This window comes from Siniperca chuatsi, linkage group LG12 (assembly GCF_020085105.1).
Source record: "Siniperca chuatsi isolate FFG_IHB_CAS linkage group LG12, ASM2008510v1, whole genome shotgun sequence".
Classification (NCBI taxonomy): Eukaryota; Metazoa; Chordata; class Actinopteri; order Centrarchiformes; family Sinipercidae; genus Siniperca; species Siniperca chuatsi.
This window is the reverse complement of record NC_058053.1, coordinates 29472857-29493936: the sequence shown is the minus strand read 5'-3', so window position 1 is coordinate 29493936 and position 21080 is coordinate 29472857. Positions and strand designations below refer to the sequence as shown.

The 21080-nt window shown below is 41.9% G+C and overlaps 1 protein-coding gene and 1 long non-coding RNA gene across 2 annotated transcripts in view; one reads left to right on the top strand and one right to left on the bottom strand.

Annotated features, from left to right (window-relative positions):
- Positions 1 to 6688, top strand: part of gtdc1 (glycosyltransferase-like domain containing 1) — a 49114-nt gene extending 42426 nt beyond the window's left edge. Inside the window, exons 9-12 of the mRNA XM_044217137.1 lie at positions 833 to 977; positions 5152 to 5222; positions 5320 to 5411; positions 6015 to 6688. Of these exons, the coding sequence (XP_044073072.1) occupies positions 833 to 977; positions 5152 to 5222; positions 5320 to 5411; positions 6015 to 6089 (383 nt within the window). The 3' untranslated portion in view covers positions 6090 to 6688. The remainder of the gene's footprint in view (positions 1 to 832; positions 978 to 5151; positions 5223 to 5319; positions 5412 to 6014) is intronic.
- A 139-nt stretch (positions 6689 to 6827) lies between these two features.
- Positions 6828 to 9570, bottom strand: LOC122885694. The gene is made up of 3 exons (XR_006380173.1): positions 8528 to 9570; positions 7777 to 8406; positions 6828 to 7692 (listed from the first exon to the last, which is right to left on the bottom strand). It is a non-coding gene; the product is annotated as an uncharacterized LOC122885694 (long non-coding RNA).
- Between the last annotated feature and the right edge of the window lie 11510 nt (positions 9571 to 21080).

Here is a 21080-nt window from a genome sequence, read left to right as displayed (position 1 = left end):
GGTAAATAATCATCTACTGCGTTGTTCGATTATCTGAAGGTCAAAGGTCAGCGCTGCATTCAGGCCTGAGGACAGTTTTTAATTGATCAAACACACCGTGTATCATCAGCTGATGATGCTATAATGACTGTGTGTGTTTTAACGTAATGAACGCACTCTGAGATATTGAGATGTAAAGTTTTACTGCGGCATAAACACACTGACCGTAAATCCAGCTTCATATTCAGTGATTAGCATTATGAGTGCTGGGAAGGCAATCACATTAGGACAATTTTAATCGACTTTGATTTTGTTAATAGGGTCAGAGTATTGATTATTTTCACCCCTCACCTGTTTTTCTTTCTGCTCGTGTCATAAACGTCCAGATTCATAAATGTCAGGCTTTTTTAAAAATGTGTTTTTATCTCATTTTCTTTATTTATTCCTCCTCCCGCTCAGACGGCTGCAGGGCTCTGAGTCCAGTCGCAGCATCACATGCGTTATTATATTAATAACAGGACAAACAGCTCCCTCTCCTATTTTCTTTTATTTATAATAACAGAAATAATATAAAATATAAACACACACTACTAATAATAATAATAATAATAATAATAATAATAATCAACAAACCGAGCTGGCTTCCTCCTGTTTCCTGCAGTTATATAAAAGTTTCTAAAATAGAATTTGCTTTGTAATAATGACGTGACATGTTATAGCTTTAAAAGTTCAAACAAGAAATGTTCTTTCATCAGGTAAAATCAGCGGTGAACTCTTCGCTCATGTTACCTGATGACAGCCATCACAGACTCACCTGTACGGCTCTTCTTCTTCTTCTCCTGTTATTCTGCAGAGATCTTCTTGGAGGCCAGACGTCAGTTGGACCGTCACATCCTGAACTGGGGTTTCCTGTCCAGTAAAGAGGATTACCTACGAGTGTTGAGTCAGGCTGACGTGGTCGTCTCCACCGCCAAACACGAATTCTTCGGAGTCGCCATGTGAGTTCAGTTCATCTGGATTCATTTCATGTTGTTACACATCTCATCATCATCTTAACGCTCCACCTGCTCGTGACGCAAACTGAGACACAGTCACGTTAAAATGAGTGAAAAGAGCTTCAACTTTAGCTTAGTTTGGTCCGGAGAGACGGCAGCAGTGTGTTTCTGAGTGTTCCCAGAGTCTAAGACTGTGTTCAGTAGTGTTAAGGTGGATTTATTGTGTTCCAACAAAAAGATTATTTACAAGATTTCAGAAACCTGGACGTACTAGTCTATAAATAATAACAAGTAATAAAACCCAGTGATGCCTCAGACTCAGTGTGTAGTGACTTTATTTAATCAGGTGCTCTGATCAGATCAAAGTGTCTTTTAAAAGAGACCTGACAGAAAACCTGCAGGTGTGGACTCTCCGTGAGGACCAGCAGCCTCTCAGGTTGTTTGTATGTGAATCAGACTTCAGTCAGACTTCAGTCACCTGAACTCTGCAGCTGAATCTCTGATCACACTTTCAGTCAGGTGGATCTGAGCTGCAGGCTGAACAACAACAACCACCAATCAGACGCTCCGTTCTCTGAAGCACAACCAATCAAACAGCTCTGTGAGTGTCCGCCTGCAGTCCTGATCGTCTGATCTTCACCTGATTCATGTTGGAAGTCTGTTTGTAGCTCGCTGAGATTTTTATTTGTATCTGAGCTCAACAGTTCAGTTTCACACCAGAGTCCTGTTGGTTTTTTAATAAAAACAAGAAATTAGAAAATAAAATAGAAATAAAATATTAAGGAATTAAAGTAGAAAAGGTCTCAGTTTTCTGAGGAAAATGTGCGTGAGCTCGCTGCTGAAAATTTGCTGTTGATTTTAAAAAGTTGAAATACTAAAAGAAGTTGAAGTGGGAGCCGAAAAACACAGTTACTGAAAGAAGTTCAAGTGGTAGTTAAAATGAAAGAACAGAAAGAACTTCTTGTTTCAATTCAAGTGTAAGTACTGAGTAAACATTTTAAATGTTTAAATGAAAGTGTTGAAATAGTCAAAGAGGTTAAAATGGCAGCTGAAGCACGATTGCTGAAAGAAATCAAAATGGCAGTTAAAATGGAAGCGCTGAGTGAGGTTTTAGTGTCAGGAGTTGAAATGTCAGTTGAAGTTTAATTTCAACACTGGACACCTGCTTCAATTGTGGCATTGATAGCACTAAAACTAAGTTTTCTATATTGTTTTTTTAAAATAACAGAAATTTCTGTAAAAAACAACAAAACTACGTAACTACTCACAAATCTGTTTGTCACAGCCTACACAAATATCTGTGCGTAAAAGGAACGATAATGGGACTTCACACAACACCTAAATAAACAAACAGAGTTAGAGTTGGTCTCTGTGTTTCCATTCAGAGTGAGAGTATGTTATCTGTAACAAAATTCTAGCATGTTGTACTTAGTCTGCTAATGTTAGCATGTCAGCACGCCACGGTTTATTTTATTTTTTTAAATTTACAAGGATGGTATCTTGAGATCAGAATACATGGTGGTTAACACGATATCATGCTTACATTTAGCACAGGAACATGTTAGAATTGATAGAACATACACATGTTGGCATGCTATGCTAGTTTATTAATTAGTTGCTTCTTCAGTTAGCAGTTTTAGCGTTAGTATCCACAGTGAAGCTGACAGCAGGCAGGCAGCTGAGACAGTGACGTCTGCTGTATGGATGTAAATGAATAAAAGTGTGAGTATTATTTGTTTAATGAGAGTAGACAGCAAACTGTTCCCTCTCTGTGATAATGAAGTCATGAGCTAATTATGGCAGAAAGAAGAAGTAGTGTTGTCCCTGAGGGAGAGGGGATGTTTGTATTTTATCTTTGATCCAAAACCAGGAGGGACCGGGACCCTTGGCCCCCCACAGCGCTCTGCTGATACTCAGCTCTGTGGTGTTCATACAAACAGTCTGTTGCTGAAGGTTTACATGTAGAAATGTGGACTTTAAAAGGGTTAATATTAACATGGAGTTCTGTGAGAACATCACAAAATGGCTTCTGTTCTTCTATATCCTGAGACAAAATCATGTGAAAAAATAAACTAAATATAAATACAATATAAATTCTGCTCTTTTAATTCCTATTGAAGCTCCATTTCATACACATCATGTGTACTTATCATTTACTGTGGACAGTATAAATATAACACAAACAATCCTTTTTCACACGTGGAATCTGTTACATCTTCAGCTCTCTTTGACATTCTGCATTACCATGCTAACAAAGTGCTAGCGTTTTCTAATATATCACTAAAACGTTACCATGTGAACATGCTAATTTTAAGTATATTAACATACTAATTTAGCGTTTTAGCATGCTAATATCAGCATTAAGCTTAAAGCACAAGTGAACCTTCGTTCAGCTGACCAAATACTTGTGAGGACAATACTAGTGTTAGCATGCTAATCCTCACGTCATAAGAAATTAAAGAGAAAATTATCCGTGACTTGGTTTTAACATTAACACCTGAAAGGTAAAAATCTACTTTTAACGAAAACATTTAGTAAAAACAGAACGTGAGACAAAGAGCAGGTTGAATTTTTACCATGAGTCAAATTCAAGAATGCTAAAGTTTAGCATGTTCTCAATGCTAACATTTAGTTAGCGTGAGAACATGTTAGAATGGTAACATTCTGACAACTATTATGCTAGTTTAACATGCTAATATTTTGCCAGTTAACATAGTATTTTTAACATGTAATATTTAGTGTGTTAGTATGGTATAATCTGTACATTTAGCATGTTAGCATGCTAACACTTAGAATGCAGTTTTACTGCTGAACAGTCTGTTTTGTATGTCTTCCTGTAAAATCTGGTCAAACTAAAATCAGTTTTGTAGCTTTGATGTAACAATGATTTCTTCTTTCTTCTTCTTCTTTTCTATTTAATACAAATAAGATTTTTATCTCAAATGTCTGATCAGGAGCATCTGACTTCAGTTTCTTCTGGCACCTCAGACAGGGCTCAACAAAATAAAAGCAGGAGCTCAGGTCGACAAAATAAAAGCACAGCTACTTCTCTCTTCAGTAATGTGAAGTCTCCTGTCTGAGATCAGTATTAAATCGTCTGTCAGAGTAGAAACAATAGAGTCGCCCCCAGCTGTGTGTTGTTGGTGTCAGCTGAGAGTTTCATCCTCATTATCACTGAATTCTGTTTAATCTGATTAGTTATGATCATCAGTGTGAGCAGACGCCTGTTCGTGTCCTGCGGTGATGATGAAGTCATTCAGTCCAGTGAAACGTTCAGATAATTATATCTGAGATGAAACGTCTGATAACATTTACTCACATCAGAGAACTGAACTGAACTGACCTCAATAACCCAGATCAGGGACATACAGGAGCTGGACCTTCAGACCAGAACTGATCAAAACTCAGATCATTTTCAAAACTGTTTTTTATGAATCAGATATGTTTTTGATGAAATGCTGTGAAGTTAGTCAGATCTGCCGTGCTGAATGTTTCCTGCTTGAAGAGCTGGTGAGGAGTGAGATTGAAAAGTCATCAATTATTCATCAACGATCTACAAAATATTTAAATACAGGGCGTCTCTGGTCAGCAGGGTTCACATCAGTTCAGTGTTACCAACTTTTTTCACGAGATTTGGACATTTTTGTGACCAGTTTAGTGAATTTTTAGCTGCGTGACTCTACGGATGTTAATGTCTGTCTGTCCAAGACTGAAACATCTCAACAACTATTGGATGGATTGTGATGAAATGTGTGAAACTACAGGAACTCACTATCCCCCCCCCAAAAAAACCCTGTGAATTGTGGGTTGTATGCATTAAACAAACCAGATATAACGTGTTCATCAGGGATCTTTAGAGCTGCTGGGAGGTGGATTTTGTTTTGTTAGCTTTAGACAGAGCCAGGCTAGCTGTTTCCCCCTGTTTCCAGTCTTTATGCTAAGCTAACCAGCTGGTTATAGTTGTATCAATCTGATCATCTGACTCTCAGAGAGGAAGAGAAGAAGATTTCACTAAATGTTGAACTGTCGCGTTAATGCTGTAGAGAGTGATGGTTCATCTTTAGCACCTCCTCAGACACTGAATTAATGTTTTTTTTAAAGGAGGTGGGAGAAGCTTCAGTTTGATCTCAGTGATTCATGCTGTGTATTAATAGTTTAATTTTTTAATGTTTCACAGGTTAGAAGCTGTTCACTGTGGCTGTTATCCTCTGTGTCCGAAGGCTTTAGTGTATCCTGAAATATTCCCAGGTAATAAAAACATGTGATTTAAAGGGAATCCTGGTTGAATATTGTAGCTTCTATCAGTGTAAAGCTGTAGCTTCTTCTTCTCTGCTCTCTAACGCAGCAGAGTACCTGTACTCCACACCTGAGCAGCTCTGTAAACGGCTGCAGGGACTCTGCAGGAGGCCCGACGTCGCCCGACGACACGTCGTCAAGGTAACCAACTGAAAGTTTAGATTAAAACCAGAACAGTCCAAATCTGAGCAGCAGAGGTGGTTATATCCTCACTTCTAGTCCAAAAACACTGGATCCCACATTTCCCATAATGCACCGGGATAGTGTCTTTCATTAGAGCCTCCCTGCTTGGTAAAAGGTTTGGTCCAGTTATCTTAGAGTTAGCTTCTAGCTCTTGACCCCTGACTCCAGTCAACTGAACCCAGCTGACTACAGGATGGATTGGTGACTAGCTTGTTAGCTAACAAGGTACAACATATGAATCAGAAAGACTTGTAGTTGTTGGAAGGTGGATTTCTATCTTGTGATGGAGCTAGGCTAACAGTTTCTCCCTGCTTTCAGTATTTGTGCGAAGCTAAGCTAAACAAAACATACTTTGAAGCTAACTAAGCTACCTGGACCTAGAAGCTAACTTTGAGCTATCTGGACTTTTAAGCTAACTCTGAGCTAACTGAAGATCAGATACTGTTTATTTAATATTTCCCAACATGTTTAACTTTAACTCTCTTTAAAATATATTTAAATGTATACAAATATATAAAAGTGGAGAATAAGGTTGTGTGATCTTCTTCTTCTGTTGTTCAGGTCGACACGTCCTCCTTCTCCTGGACCTCTCTGAAGGAGCGCTTTGAGACTCTGCTGGCAGTGCAGCGTCCCTGAACGCACCACGGTGGCTCTGACTTCAGTCCATTAGCATCGGCTGGTTTGGAGGTTGTCGGAGCGCCTGCCAGCCCGTCGTCATGCCTGACTCGACGCCACAGCCCGCAGAAAGCGGCGGTGACTTCCAGCCCGTCTCAGGCACCTCTGAGCCTCAAATCAAAGGCAGTCTGGTGGGTTGGAGACGCAGAGTCTGGACCTGTAAACGTCCCCGTCCTCTCAGGCTGGAGGACAACTTTCTTTTATGTGTGTGGTTTGGGTGGAGGAGGGGGGTTAACGTGTAAAAGCTTTCATGTTTCCACAGGCGGTGCCACCTCATATATCCGGCTGGATCCATTTTTATCCTTTGTGCTGTTGAGTTTCTGTTGTTCACCACAGCGACTGAGCGGCAGCCAGGCTGTGGTTTCTGTCTGCAGCTCCACCTGAGCTGCCAGGTCCAGGACTTAGAAGAAACCAGAATAAAGTGGATCTCCAGACACTTCGTACCCACTGAGGCAAAATGTCACTGTTAGAAATCTACAACAAAGTCCTGAAGTTGTATTTTATCCAAACAAGTGAAAGGATCTACGTGTTTTTAATAAAAATACAAGTTTTTTATGAGACTTCTTGAAATATTTTGATTACAATCTTCATCTGATAACTAACGATTGTCTGTTAATCAATAAACTGTCTTTCGATTAGATCAAATAAGACCATATGGAAGCACATTCCTGCCAAGAAAAGGAAAAAAAAGATGCACAATAAAAATAAGGTAATAAAATGGTAATTGAACACTGATAGAAAGACTCTTGAGATACTTAGTGAAAAAAAACATTAAACAATTAAAATATTATTGGAGAAGCCAAACATTTGAGGTATTAAGTAAAAAATAATAGATAATTACAACAAATATGAAAATATAAGCATTTATTAATAATTGAGAAAGCTAAAACTAAAAAAAAATGTAATAAGTCAAAGATGAGATGAATACAAAAAAGTATAAACAAAAAACACAAAAACTTCTAACTTTAAAATTGTGAGGTAATAAAAGATAATATTGTGATATAATCAGACAGTAAGTCAAAGTTGGACTTCCTGTTACTTCACGTCCTCAGAAACTGCAGCAGCTTTTCTTACCAATGAAAACTGATTGTTCTGTAGCTGCTTCTGTTTTCTTTGTGTGTTTGAAGCTCAGTCGGCAGCAGCTTCAGGCCTCCGTTTACTGATTCAGCTCCTGCAGCTGCAGAGAAACATCTCCAGCCTTCACACGCAGAAACAAACTGCTGTGTTTGTATCTGACCTCCGGCCAGAGAATCAAACGCTTTAATCACAGCACAGAGTGAGTCTCCCTGCAGCGTCTGCATGAGAGGAGACATCCAGAGACACAGCAGGCTTTAAATGCAACACCACCACTGAGCTACTGAGCACGCTCAGACGCTTCAGCTCAGGGCTTCACCCAAGAAAACGACCTCCTACCGTCCTCACGACACGTCTGACTGTCTCACGACACCTCTGACTGTCTCTCGACACTTCTGACTGTCTGACGACCTCCTACCGTCCTCATGACACCTCTGACTGTCTCACGACACGTCTGACTGTCTCTCGACACCTCTGACTGTCTGACGACCTCCTACCGTCCTCATGACTGTCCTCCGCGTCCTTAAGACACCTCGTCCTGACTGTCTCTCGACACTTCTGACTGTCTGACGACCTCCTACCGTCCTCATGACACCACCTACCGTCCTTAAGACACCTCCTACCGTCCTCATGACACGTCTGACTGTCTCTCGACACCTCCTACTGTCCTCACAACACCTCTCACTGTCTCTCGACACCTCTGACTGTCTGACGACACGTCTCACTGTCTCACGACACCTCTGACTGTCTGACGACCTCCTACCGTCCTCACAACACCACCTACCGTCCTTAAGACACCTCCTACCGTCCTCATGACACGTCTGACTGTCTCTCAACACCTCCTACTGTCCTCACAACACCTCTTACTGTCTCACGACACCTCTGACTGTCCTCACGACACGTCTCACTGTCTCACGACCTCCTACCGTCCTCACAACACGTCTCACTGTCTCACGACCTCCTACCGTCCTCACGACACGTCTGACTGTCTCACGACACCACCTACCGTCCTCACGACACCACCTACCGTCCTTAAGACACCTCCTACCGTCCTCACGACACCACCTTCCGTCCTCACGACACCTCTGACTGTCTCACGACCTCCTACCGTCCTCATGACACCACCTACCGTCCTCACGACACCACCTACCGTCCTCACGACACCTCTGACTGTCCTCACGACCTCCTACCGTCCTCACGACACCTCCTACTGTCCTTAAGACACGTCTGACTGTCTCTCAACACCTCCTACTGTCCTCACAACACCTCTTACTGTCTCACGACACCTCTGACTGTCCTCACGACACGTCTCACTGTCTCACGACCTCCTACCGTCCTCACAACACGTCTCACTGTCTCACGACCTCCTACCGTCCTCACGACACGTCTGACTGTCTCACGACACCACCTACCGTCCTCACGACACCACCTACCGTCCTTAAGACACCTCCTACCGTCCTCACGACACCTCCTTCCGTCCTCACGACACCTCCTTCCGTCCTCACGACACCTCTGACTGTCTCACGACCTCCTACCGTCCTCATGACACCACCTACCGTCCTCACGACACCACCTACTGTCCTCACGACACCTCTGACTGTCCTCACGACCTCCTACCGTCCTCACGACACCTCCTACTGTCCTTAAGACACCTCCTACCATCCTCACGACACCCTCAGACCGTTCTCACGACACCACCTACCGTCCTTAAGACACCTCCTACTGTTCTCACGACACCTCCGACCGTTCTCACGACACCTCCTACTGTCCTTAAGACACCTCCTACCGTCCTCACGACACCTCCTACTGTCCTTAAGACACCTCCTACCATCCTCACGACACCCTCAGACCGTTCTCACGACACCACCTACCGTCCTTAAGACACCTCCTACTGTTCTCACGACACCTCCGACCGTTCTCACGACACCTAATGTCCTCACGACACCTCCTACCGTCCTTAAGACACCTCCTACCGTCCTCACAACACCCTCAGACCGTCCTCACGACACCTCCTACCGTCCTCACAACACCCTCAGACCGTCTCACGACACCACCTACCGTCCTTAAGACACCTCCTACTGTTCTCACGACACCTCCGACCGTTCTCACAACACCTAATGTCCTCACGACACCTCCGACGGAAACAACACAGTGACTAGCAGCGTGAGATGTTTAGAGTCAACAGCCTGAAGGTATCTCACATTAACACACACAGCAAACACACACACACACAGTAAAGACACACACACACACAGTAAAGACACAGTAAACATGTATTAACAGGCCAATGAAAAGCTTTAATGCCTCTGTGTTTTATGGACTCTACAGTAAAAACTTTATTGGTGTCGTGTTGTTCTGGAGGTTTATGATGTCATCGGGTCGTGACCCGAGCTCCAGGCTGATGTCACACCGACCCCCCGTGGGCAGAGCTGGGCTGCGTAGTGGCCACATTGTATTACAGCTTCCTGCTTCATCACGTCTTTATTTTCAAACGCGCCACACTGTCCGTCGACAGTCTTCTGCAGGTAAAACATTTCACCTGGAGGCGACATCATTTCCCTCACCTGGTCATGTGACTGTCAGGTCGGAGCTACTGCTGATGTTACACACAAACTGTAAATCAAAAAATGAAAATTTATATTATTGATCCTGTTCTGACTCTAAATGTTCTTTTAAACAAACTGATTCATCGATTAGTCAACCCACAGAAAATTAATCAGTAACTATTTTGATAATTGTTTAATCGTTTTACTAGTTTATTGTTTAAATTTTCATTTTAATCATTTTTAGGTGCCTGACAAAATTAGAGTCAAAGTCAAACAAAATAATTTTATTTTGAAGAAAGAGGAAAAGAATAAAGAAAAAAATTAAATAAACTCATTTTGGAGAAATGTGTGTAAAATAATGAACAAGAATATTTGTAGCCATAAAAAAGATGATTTCTGGGTTTGAATATTTCCTTCAGTGTAAATATCGTATAGCTTCAATAAAAAGCACTAATAAGGTTCAATTTAGGGGTAAAATGTCGCTTTAAGATGTTTCTAAACAAATCAAAGTTATATTTCAGCTGACAGCAGAATCAGAAAAGAGAAATGTAGAAAAGCAGTTTGGTTTGAGGCTTTTCTGAAAACCGTTGGATTATCAACAAAGAACAGCGACATTAATTTCACGCTTGAGGAGCGAAGCTGGTTTCATCCTGTCGGCTCTGCAGAGCTCTGATTGGAGCTCAAACACCTCCAGCATCAAACTCTGAAACTGAACCACACAAACACAGAGATGAGGAAATGTGTTTGTGCTAATAAGAATGAATGTTCCCTGATGGAGCTGTTGTTCTGCTCTGACCAGGGCCAATCAGATCGCCTCATTAAACTACAGCAGCTCATTGACGTCTTCAGTCTTAACTTCAGAACATAAAGTGGAGTCTCGTTTTTTAACGACAACACAAGAATCTAACAAGTTGTAATGTTGGAAGGCTGGTAGCTTAGCCCTGCTAATGTTATACCCTTTTTACACCAAAATTAGAGGGTAAACCTGCTAAAAACAGGCGATTGACTCCTTTCACAATGTCAGGAGATGAGTAGAGTAGTCGACACCAATCAGAAGGTCGTGGTTCGATCCCGGCTTCCCCCGGCCCGCATGTCGAAGTGTCCTTGGGCAAGACACTGAACCCCAAATTGCTCCCGAGGGTTGTGCCACCAGTGTGTGAATGTGACATGTAGCATGAAGCACTTTGAGTGGTCTGAAGACTAGAAAGACACTATACAAGTACAGTCCATTTACCATATATGCTACTTTAGCCTTGTTATATTAGCTTCGTGCCCTGATAGCTGATGGTCAGTAGCTGGAAGTTGTATTTCATTTATCCAGAATTGTTAGGTTTCTTCCACCCTTTGATAAATTATTCTAGACACACCCCAAATAAGAAAATATATTAAAGTATTAGATACTTTTACTGTTTTTGTCTTAACTTTTTGACCTGTTGTCGTAATGTTTGAATGCTGGTAGCTTAGCCCTGCTAGTCTAATGTTAGCTTTGTTAGCTAATATTACATTAACTTTGTTTCTGTTTTTCTTGGTCTTGGACTGTCGAATGACATTTGCAAACTAAGACAGGGAATAAAACCATGAAGTAATCCCCGACACCAGCCCCACAGTGTGCTGCTTTGTCACACCTGCCCCCCGCCTTTGATAAATTACTCTGTACACTCCCCTGGATAAGGAAACATAGCCGTGTTTAAACATGTTTTAATAAATGTCTGTGTTTGATGTGGAAATTTAATTTAGCCAGTTTTGTACAACTGTGAGCAGCAGAAATAAAAGGAAACCTTAACCATCAGCATCAAAGCAGCCTTGACTGTCAGCTGCTATCTCGGGATTTATTTAAAAATTCAGCACTTGAAAGATCCATTTTTAAATGAAGGCCAGCCTCAGTTTTCCATGCAGCTTCAGAAGAAGACGCCCCTCCCCGGAGACATTAGAGCATTAAAGGTGCCGTAATTAGCTGAGCGAGCTGCCAGCTCCACATTAGCTTTTTACCGCTGCCATATGTTAGCTGCTGCCGGTGTGTTCATGGAGGGACAAAAGCAGAAAGACAGAAAGAGGAAAAAGACGGGGCTGTCCTCATGTGACACAGTCATATGCTATCAATATGCTGCCATGTTTTTAATGGGCCCTCTGGTTAGAACGTGGCACGCCTCGGCTCGTCGTTTTCATTTGATTTTCTTCTCTAAGTGAGGCAGCAGGCAGCCGTCCATCACCATGACTCTCCTCCACGCTCCAACACAGCCAGCGCTCTCCAGAAACTCAGCGGTCCACAGTTATTATATGAAATAGCTGCTCTGAGAGGTTTGGCTTCATGACACAAAACAGTCCAGAAACACTGAGTTCTGCATCGCGGGAGGAAACACTCAGAGGCTTTACTGCAGGGAAGATCACTGTGGAGAAATACTTCAAAATCCTTCATTCAGAAGTTCAGTATGTAACATGTTAAACATGAAAGAAGCATGTTAACATGCTGACAGTCACCGTGTTCGTATAGTAACATGCTGGTATGTCGTTTTAAACATGCTGTGCATATTTATAACACTTTGCACTAAAATGTCAAGATTTGGACCTGAGTCCATCAACACCACCACTAAATACCCATATACATGGGGTTTGGGGGTTTAGTTACTCTCTAATACTGATTTCTTCACTTCACATTTAATTCTACAGCAGTTTTATAATGCTTTAACAATCTGGTTATTGTGAGGAACATAAAGTGTTTGAACAGTGATGTTGAAGTCTATCAGAAAGCTGCTCAGTCAGCTTTCAGTCGCAGTGAAACAAACTGTGGTTCAATTCAACACATCAGGTTCAAATCAGCCAGAAACACTTTCATATTCTTTTTATATCCTTTTAAAGGCTGATGCAGAGTCTCGCTGTGGAATCTGTTCCTTTCTTCTCTGCGTCTCTCGTGCCGAGATAACAGAGTCTGTAATTATGGGAAAACCATTTTTCTGTATTTTATTATTCCCTAAATCAGATGTCTCTGGCTTGGCAGCCGGACTGGGAACGATGGGAAAGTGACAGACTTAAACAGGCTTTTGTGGTCGAGTGTTTCACTAAATCTCACCAGAGGAGAAGAAGAACAAGGGGGGGGGGTCGGCTTTGTGACCCCCCCCCGGCAAACACTTTGACAGACACTTTGGGCCGACGAGGCCACCAAAGCTTTCAGCACCAAGTTTTATTTCTCAGTTGTAACAGTTTCTGTTTCTTTGTGTTTCAGTCTTAATACAAACATTTTGATCACATGTCTGTTTTTCACATATAAGGAACACATGTACTTTTACTAATACATAATTTAATATACTGTACTAGATGTATGTGTGTGTGTGTGTGTGTGTGTGTGTATATATATATATATATATATATATATATATATATATATATATATATTTGTGTTTTGCAAAATATTTGAAAATAAAATGTTCTTATTATCTAAGATATGATAAGTTATACAGAGGTAAAGTTTAAATACATCAGCTTCTTTATTTAGACGTTACAGTGCAGTTTTAAACACATGCACATAGTAGAAAATAAGTGTACATATGTTGTGGATAGTGACGTACAACTGTATGTAATGTGGCCATATGTCAGATTTTTGACATGAAGTCAAATGTAAAATGTGTGAAGTCTCAGCTGTAAGACGCTCAGACAGGGTGACAGTACAGCGAGTGCATGTACTGTAGTACTTGAACACAGTGTCGTCACCAGGGGAGGAGTACTGAGCAGAGCTTTATCTTTTCCTAACTGCACATTTATTCTGATTCTCTGCGCTCTGTAGACGGTCATCTTAATTTATTATTATTTGAATAAATAATGATATTATTTGAATAACCAACAAGCTGAAAAGGAAAGGCAGTGTGATGTGATCACCTCACCTCGTAAACTCCTCAACAAACACATAAAAAACGCAGTTGGAAAATAGTCTGTTCATTTACTTTTTTGACAATATAGAGCTTTAGTTGATTTGCTCACTTTGATGACAGCGGCTCCTAAAATGATGTAAAAAAGGTGTTAGCATGCTAATGTTATCATTTAAGAGTAACTAAACCCCCAAACCACTTTTCTCAGCAGAAAACCGATGTATTTAGTGGTGTTGTTGATGGATTCAGGTCCAAATCTTGACATTTTAGTGCAAAGTGTTTGAATTCTACGTATTGTGTTATAAATGTGCAGCGACCGCCCTCTACAGGTTGAAACCCGGCTATTGCAATTGAATTTTGCTATTGGCTGATGTGGAGGCAGGTGACGTATATGGTGGCAGCTTTCGTAATCAACCAACCGCCCCTAACCCCCGCTCCTATTTGAAAAGTCACATGTCACACGTTTTGCTGCTCTGACTGGTTGTAGGTCTGGCCTGCGTCCAGTCTGCAGGTCCGTCCACCAGGCTCACGAAACTCCGATCAAACTGTCAAACTAGGATCAGCTCTGATCAGATATGAATCCAGATCCTGTTACTGCGTTACTTATTTCCCGCCTCAAATGTTTTCAGAAACACATTTTCGTGTCCTTGTTTAGCTGTAATTTGAGAAAGTTTGTGACCAGGCCACCATTTTTTCCTGCTTGAAAACGGACCAAGCACCGCCCCGTCGCGCAGTGCTACGTGACGTCACACGTGTCGTTGCTCTGATTGGTTGTTTGTTTTAAATTTTCTGTAGTGACTCACGATGTCCCAACTTTAATTTTCATAATACTGATGGTGATATCACTATAATACCAATGGCCGCACAGGCAGTTAATCAGCTGAAAGGGCAGATGTTGTTAGCTGTTGTTAGTCACATTTGTGATTTTAGCTGTCCATACACTCTATTACTCTGTAACTCAGTATGTCCTATCTGTATACTCTGCGAGTCCGTACATTATTCACTGTTGCCTGTATGTCACTTTGAGTCCATACACAACTCTGTACTCCATAACTCTGTGAATCACAATGTAACTCTGCGACTCGTGCGTAGCTCTGCCGTCCTCCATGACTGTAAACTGTGACTCAAATGAACCTTGTAAAGGGAAAAATGTCTAAAAAAAATGCTACATAACCAACAGGAAGTGGGCTTGTTGAAAAATGACAAACGTTTGTCTTCTACCAACGTGAGCTGTCAGTTAAGACAATATTAGCGGTCACCGGCTGCTTTCCTGGAGTTACGACCCCCGACATCTTCGAAAAGCTCCCCAGACTTCTGGCTGCACTCCCGACGACTATCACGAAAATCATAGTCCATGTCTGCACCGATGACACACACTTCATCCGCCTCTTTGACCTGCTCAACAGCACCGGAGAGCATGCTTTCATTTCGGGTCCAATTCCTACACTGGGTTGGGCAACTGGCCGCAGGATCCTCAGCCTTCACACCTGGCTCCGGTCTGTCTGCACCACCCATGACGTTTGTTTTATTCACAACTTTAACTTATTCTGGGATCGTTCTTCCTTGTTTGCACGAGATGGTCTTCACCCAAACAAGTCAGGTAGTCGCATGCTGGCGGCTAACCTGCAGCACGCTGTGCTGTCCCCCTCATGTAGTTGACTATTTACATCACCTGTTTCCCCTTGCTCTTCTTCTTTCTCTTCTCTGCCCACCATAAACTGCCACGCACCCTCTGCTGTCACTACCTCCCCCTTGTGGACTGATCATAGTGCTGCTATCTGGAGCCCGGATCTCTCTAGTGCCACTTTTAACATTCCTGTGGTCATTTCGGATAGGTCCTTAATGCGAAACAGACACAGCCGACACAGCAATAATAATAACTTAATAAAGATCCGGGCCAGAACCCGACCTCCAGTCTCAACCTCAAATCTGAAGCAGCACAGACTTTTTAAGATGGCTCTTCTCAATGTAAGATCCCTCTCTAACAAAACGTTTATTTGAAATGATTTTATCTCTTCTACTGATTTAGATTTTATGTTTTTAACTGAATCCTGGTTACGTCCTGGTGATCACAGTCTGCTGGCTGAATTGTGCCCTCCTGATTTTGACTGCTTTAGTTGCCCTCGGGTCTGTGGTCGAGGTGGGGGCCTCATTACTGTCTATAGGAAGCATTTTAAGTGTGACCTCATAGCTTGCAATGATTTTTCGTCCTTTGAAGTGCTCATGTTTAAACTTGGTGGCCCCCTCCCGGTCATATTTGCTATTATATATCGCCCCCCTAAACCAGCTGGCTCCTTCTTGTTGGAACTCCCTGAGTTTTTATCCAGTCTTGTGTTAAATTATGATAGAATTGTTCTTTGTGGTGATTTTAATATTCATGTTGATGACTCCTCTAATGCCCTTGCTGATGATTTTTTAACTCTTTTAACTTTCAACAACATGTGTCTGGCCAAACTCATTCCCGTGGCCACACCTTAGACCTAGTCTTTAGTCTGGGCCTGAAAACCCCATCTGTGGAAATCAGGGACATGTTTGTATCTGATCACCTATGCATTGTTTTTAACTGTGAATTAGAGGCTGTTAGTACTGTCTTATCCCGCTCTAAGTACACATGCGTCCTTAATGAGCATAGTGCCTCAAAATTCTGTACACTGTTCAATTCTCCTGGGAATGTGTTTCCCGATTCCTCCAACACCAACAATTTGGTTGATTATTTTAACTATCTGTGTTCTTCAACCTTAGATCTCATAGCTCCTCTGAAAAGTAGACCAAACCCAAAGACTAGAAAACAGCCATGGCTAAATGTCAGTATTTGAAGCTGTAAAAGGAAATGCAGAAGAGCAGAACGCAGACGGAAGAAATCAGGTCTCCAGGTCCACTTTGTGGCCATGAAAGAGTTATTACGCCTTTATAATAGGATGGTGAAGGATGCAAGAACATGCCATTTCTCTGCACTTATTTCTGCCCATCAGCACAACCCCAGATTCCTATTTAAGACTGTGGATCAGTTAATTAACCCAGCCTCTCCTTGTGCCCCTGCTGAGTGTGATGCTGATTGTGAAAAGTTTCTTTTGCACTTTGCTGGAAAGGTGGAGTTAATAAGATCTGATATCACCCGGAATCCTGCCTTTTTAGATGTGGATCACCCGCTCAGGGATTCTTTGAGCAATTTTTCTGCTGTTACTCTGGCTGAACTAACAGACATCATGTCTCTTATGAGAGTATCCTCCGGCCCTCTGGACAAAATCCCAACTAGGTTTTTATTGGAAGTTATGGATTGTATTGCACCCCTTTTGCTAATTATTCTGAACAGCTCGCTGTCTACTGGCTGCGTCCCTGATTACTTTAAAACAGCTTGCGTCCAGCCAGTCCTAAAAAAAACCTGGGCTTGATCCCACCCTCCTGGATAACTATCGTCCAATCTCCAAATTGCCTTTTATTTATTTTATCGCCTTGTGGAAAACAATAATACCTTTGAAAAGTTCCAATCTGGCTTTCGTCAACACCATAGCACTGAGACAGCCCTTCTCAAAGTCACTAATGACCTTTTAATGAATGCAGACGCAGGCATGTGTTCAATTCTTGTGCTGCTGGACTTAAGTGCTGCCTTTGACACAGTTGATCATGGCATTCTTTTTGATAGACTGAGGCACTGGGTGGGTGTATCTGGCACTGGTCTAGACTGGTTCTCATCTTATCTGTCCAATAGGAAATTCTGTGTCAGCATTAATAACTTCATGTCATCCTTTTCCCATATCAAGTATGGTGTGCCTCAAGGTTCATTTCTGGGACCAATACTGTTCTCCTTATACATGCTTCCTTTGGGTGATGTAATCCGCAGACATGGTATTTCTTTTCATTGTTATGCGGATGACACACAGTTGTACCTCCCTGTCGAGCCCACTGACCTCAGTACGCTGAGTTCTCTGCAGGACTGCCTGTCTGACATAAAACACTGGATGTCGATACATTTTCTTCAGCTCAACTCAAATAAAACTGAAATCCTTGTTATTGGGCCCCAACACATCACTAAACAAATACTGCCATCTACTGGTAACCTGTCACAACATATCAAGCCTGTTGCAAGAAATCTTGGTGTCCTGTTTGATGGCAGTTTATGTTTTAAGCAACATATCACTAAGCTTGTCCAATCATGTTTCTATCACCTCAGAAACATTGCAAAAATCCGATCTATTTTAAATCTTAGTGATGCAGAAACTGTTGTACATGCTTTTATCTCCTCACGCCTCGATTACTGTAACAGCCTGTTCACTCGTCTTAATCTAAAAACTCTGACAGACTGCAGACTGTACAGAACTCAGCTGCTCGGCTGTAAACCAGGACCAGGTGCGACCACATCACACCTGTTTCAGCCTCTTTACATCGGCTTCCTGTTGGTTTCAGGATTGATTTTAAGATCTTGTTGATTACTGTTAAGGCTCTTCATGGTCCCAGACTATATTTTAGACCTTGTAATCCCTTATGAACCTTCACGTAGTTTGAGATCTTCGGGCAGGGGTCTCCTGTCTGTTCCTGAGTCCAGGATGGAAACTAAGGGGGACAGAGCTTTTGCCATCAGGGCCCCGAGGCTCTGGACCAACTTGCCCGAAGAAATTAGGTTGTCTGAGTCAGTATCTTCGTTTAAGTCTCTTCTCAAAACACATTTTTATCGGAAAGCAGATGCCTGGCTGTTTATTTTATTGTTTTTGTGTATTTTATATATTTTAATTCTTTATATTTTAGCATTCACTGTGGTATTTTATTTCTCTCTTTGTGAAGCACTTTGTACTTTGCTCTGATAAGTGCTCTATAAATAATGTTTTATTATTTATTATTATATATTTTATTTTCTTGTGTCAAACAATCACATTTTAATACATTTAGTCTAGAAAATACCAGATTATTATTGACATGATGTGAGTTGACTGCAGGTCAGTTAATCTTCAGTAGTCGTTCCCTTTAAACTGCTTCTCTACAGAATCAGATCATGTTTCATGCTCTGGCAGAGCTGCTGTGTTATTTAGTGAATCCAGCTTTAGGTATTTTGATCCAGCAGCATTCGCAGAGCGGACTTCTATAAGTGCTGCGGGTCGAGGTTTGACACAGAGTTTGGCAGGGAACAGAAACCAGCGAGAATCTGGCAGCAGAGACCAGAATCCAGAGCGGAGTCCTGGAGGACTGTGGTGAGGTGTTGGTTCTGAAGGTGGAACTCAACCCTGTATTTATCTCCGTTTAGAACAATGTGGGTGAGATCCCTCCCTTCCTTGAGAAGGCCTCAGCAGGAAGGTGTGGCATTAGAAGCTGGAGCTGGATGTGAGCTGAGGCTTGGCTGGGGGACAGATTGCAGACCGGAGGGGGGGTTGGAGGGGGTTTCTGGGCCGCTGTGGATCGAGTCCTGGAACAGGATGGAAGGAGTGCGGCGCAGGGCGGCCCTCCAAGCTGTCAGCGGGCTCTTGACGGAGCGTTGTGAGGTGGATGGGGGCCCTCGCGGGGCCTCTCAGCACATAATTGCATCCAAAAGGTTGTTGTCAGCTCGCCAGACGAGCTGCGACTCTGCAGAGCTGCACGGACGTTTCTCTGGATCCCAAAACACAAAGTGCAAATGTTCTGATGACACTCATGAACACCATCACACAACTGCGGCTCTCCTACAGGCAGTCAGTCCTGCATTTAAAATCCTACTGTGGTAAAAGCACATAAGTATTATCAGCTAAATGTACTTTAAGTATTACAAGTAAAAGTACTGACTGGCTGATATTATAGTACGGTGTTATGGCTCCGTTCCTTTCCTGTTTCAGGGGGCGGGGTTACTCGGTTTGTCTGTGAAATAATCACTAGGATAATGATAGGGTAAGATTTGGATCGGATTCAAACTTAGACATCCCACCAATATAATTTAATTTCGCCTGTGTGGACTAGTTTAGCAGCACTAAATTACTCGTATTGCCAGATGTCAATGATCTGCACTGTAAACATTGCACAAGGTGACGCCTCTGCTTTGTCAGTGAATTTACTGCTTTGAATTCACCCTCTGTATGAAATGTGTTATGTAAATAAAGTTGCCTTGCCTTGAATGCAATTCATGCAACACTAGAATACCTTTTAACTCCGCCCAGCTGATGTGACACCAGCGTACGCCGGGATAGTAATCAAGTGGACCCACTATCGCGCTGTGAGTTGCAGACACTTTGTGACCGAGTGAAAACGTTACTGGGACACTGTTCACATGAAAAGGGGGGGGATTTAGGGCAGGCAGTGAAATCTGGGCTCAACGATAAAAAGAACCGCTCTCACCAAGTGCGACTCAGTTTCCTTTGTTCGTACCAATGAGCCGTTGAAAAGAATGGGATTGTTTGCCAACGTAACATCACTATGATGTAATAAATGACATTATTAATTAAGCAGCATGTTACTGTTGTAGCTGTGCGAGGTTTAGCTACTTTAACTACTTTATATGCAGTTTGCGAAATAAAGTTTGAAGAAGACGGTTATTTAGGTTCATCGGGTTTTTTATTTGAGAAAAACATATTTTTGTCGCAGCTTGTAAACAATAAAATCATTGACATACATAATTGGTCCTTTAACTAATAATTTAAACACATCACTTTGTTTCCATCAGAGTAAAGACGTGTGATTCGCTGCTTCAGTCTCAATTCAGATTTTTGATTTCTGTTTATTGATGACTTGAGATTTTGCAGAAACAGGTTAATCTGGTTTCTGTGTATTTCTACTGTAAGTTCAGGTGGTTTTAAAATATTGTAATTATTATTTTAATTATTTTCATAATCATGATTATTACTGTTGACCAGAAGTTTCTGATAACAGTCTGATTTAATTTCATTGTCGTGAAAATCTTGTGTAAACTTTCCCTGAAAATGTCTTTCAAACTGAGTTCTTATATTAAACACTTCTTAAATAGAAATCCTGAGTCTGTCTCCACTGTGACTGAATTGTGTTTTTGGGGGGTATTTAAAGTGTTCAATATAGTTGTTAATCATAAATAATGTGGAGATGGGGCTTTAAGTTACCTTTTGAAGGAAGTTTCCGACTTGTAGACGCGTACCAGGCTGATTGTAATCACTCATATTTGTTTAGGAAACATTTATGAATATATTTGTTTCCTTTTAACCCTCCGACCTCAAGTAAATGATCCATTTTGTTGGGTTGAACTTGTCATGTCTCTGAGGGGTTTTTAGTTAATAAGGTCAGGATCAGGACAGATCCGTCACCTTGGAGGACTCGGCCCCTGAACGGTTAATATGGTGTGATGGCCGACATCTTGGCCTGCCATATGTCATTATTACACTGAGGACGGAGAGCCGGTGTGCCATGAATATTCCTCCACCTCATTACTGAGCCTCCATCCTGACGATCATCCGCTCTGACACTATCATTATGAATAATTATCATCTCAGCTCCCTTTCAGCTAAAAAGTCACATTTTTCTTAAATATTCCTCCGATCTGTAACGTC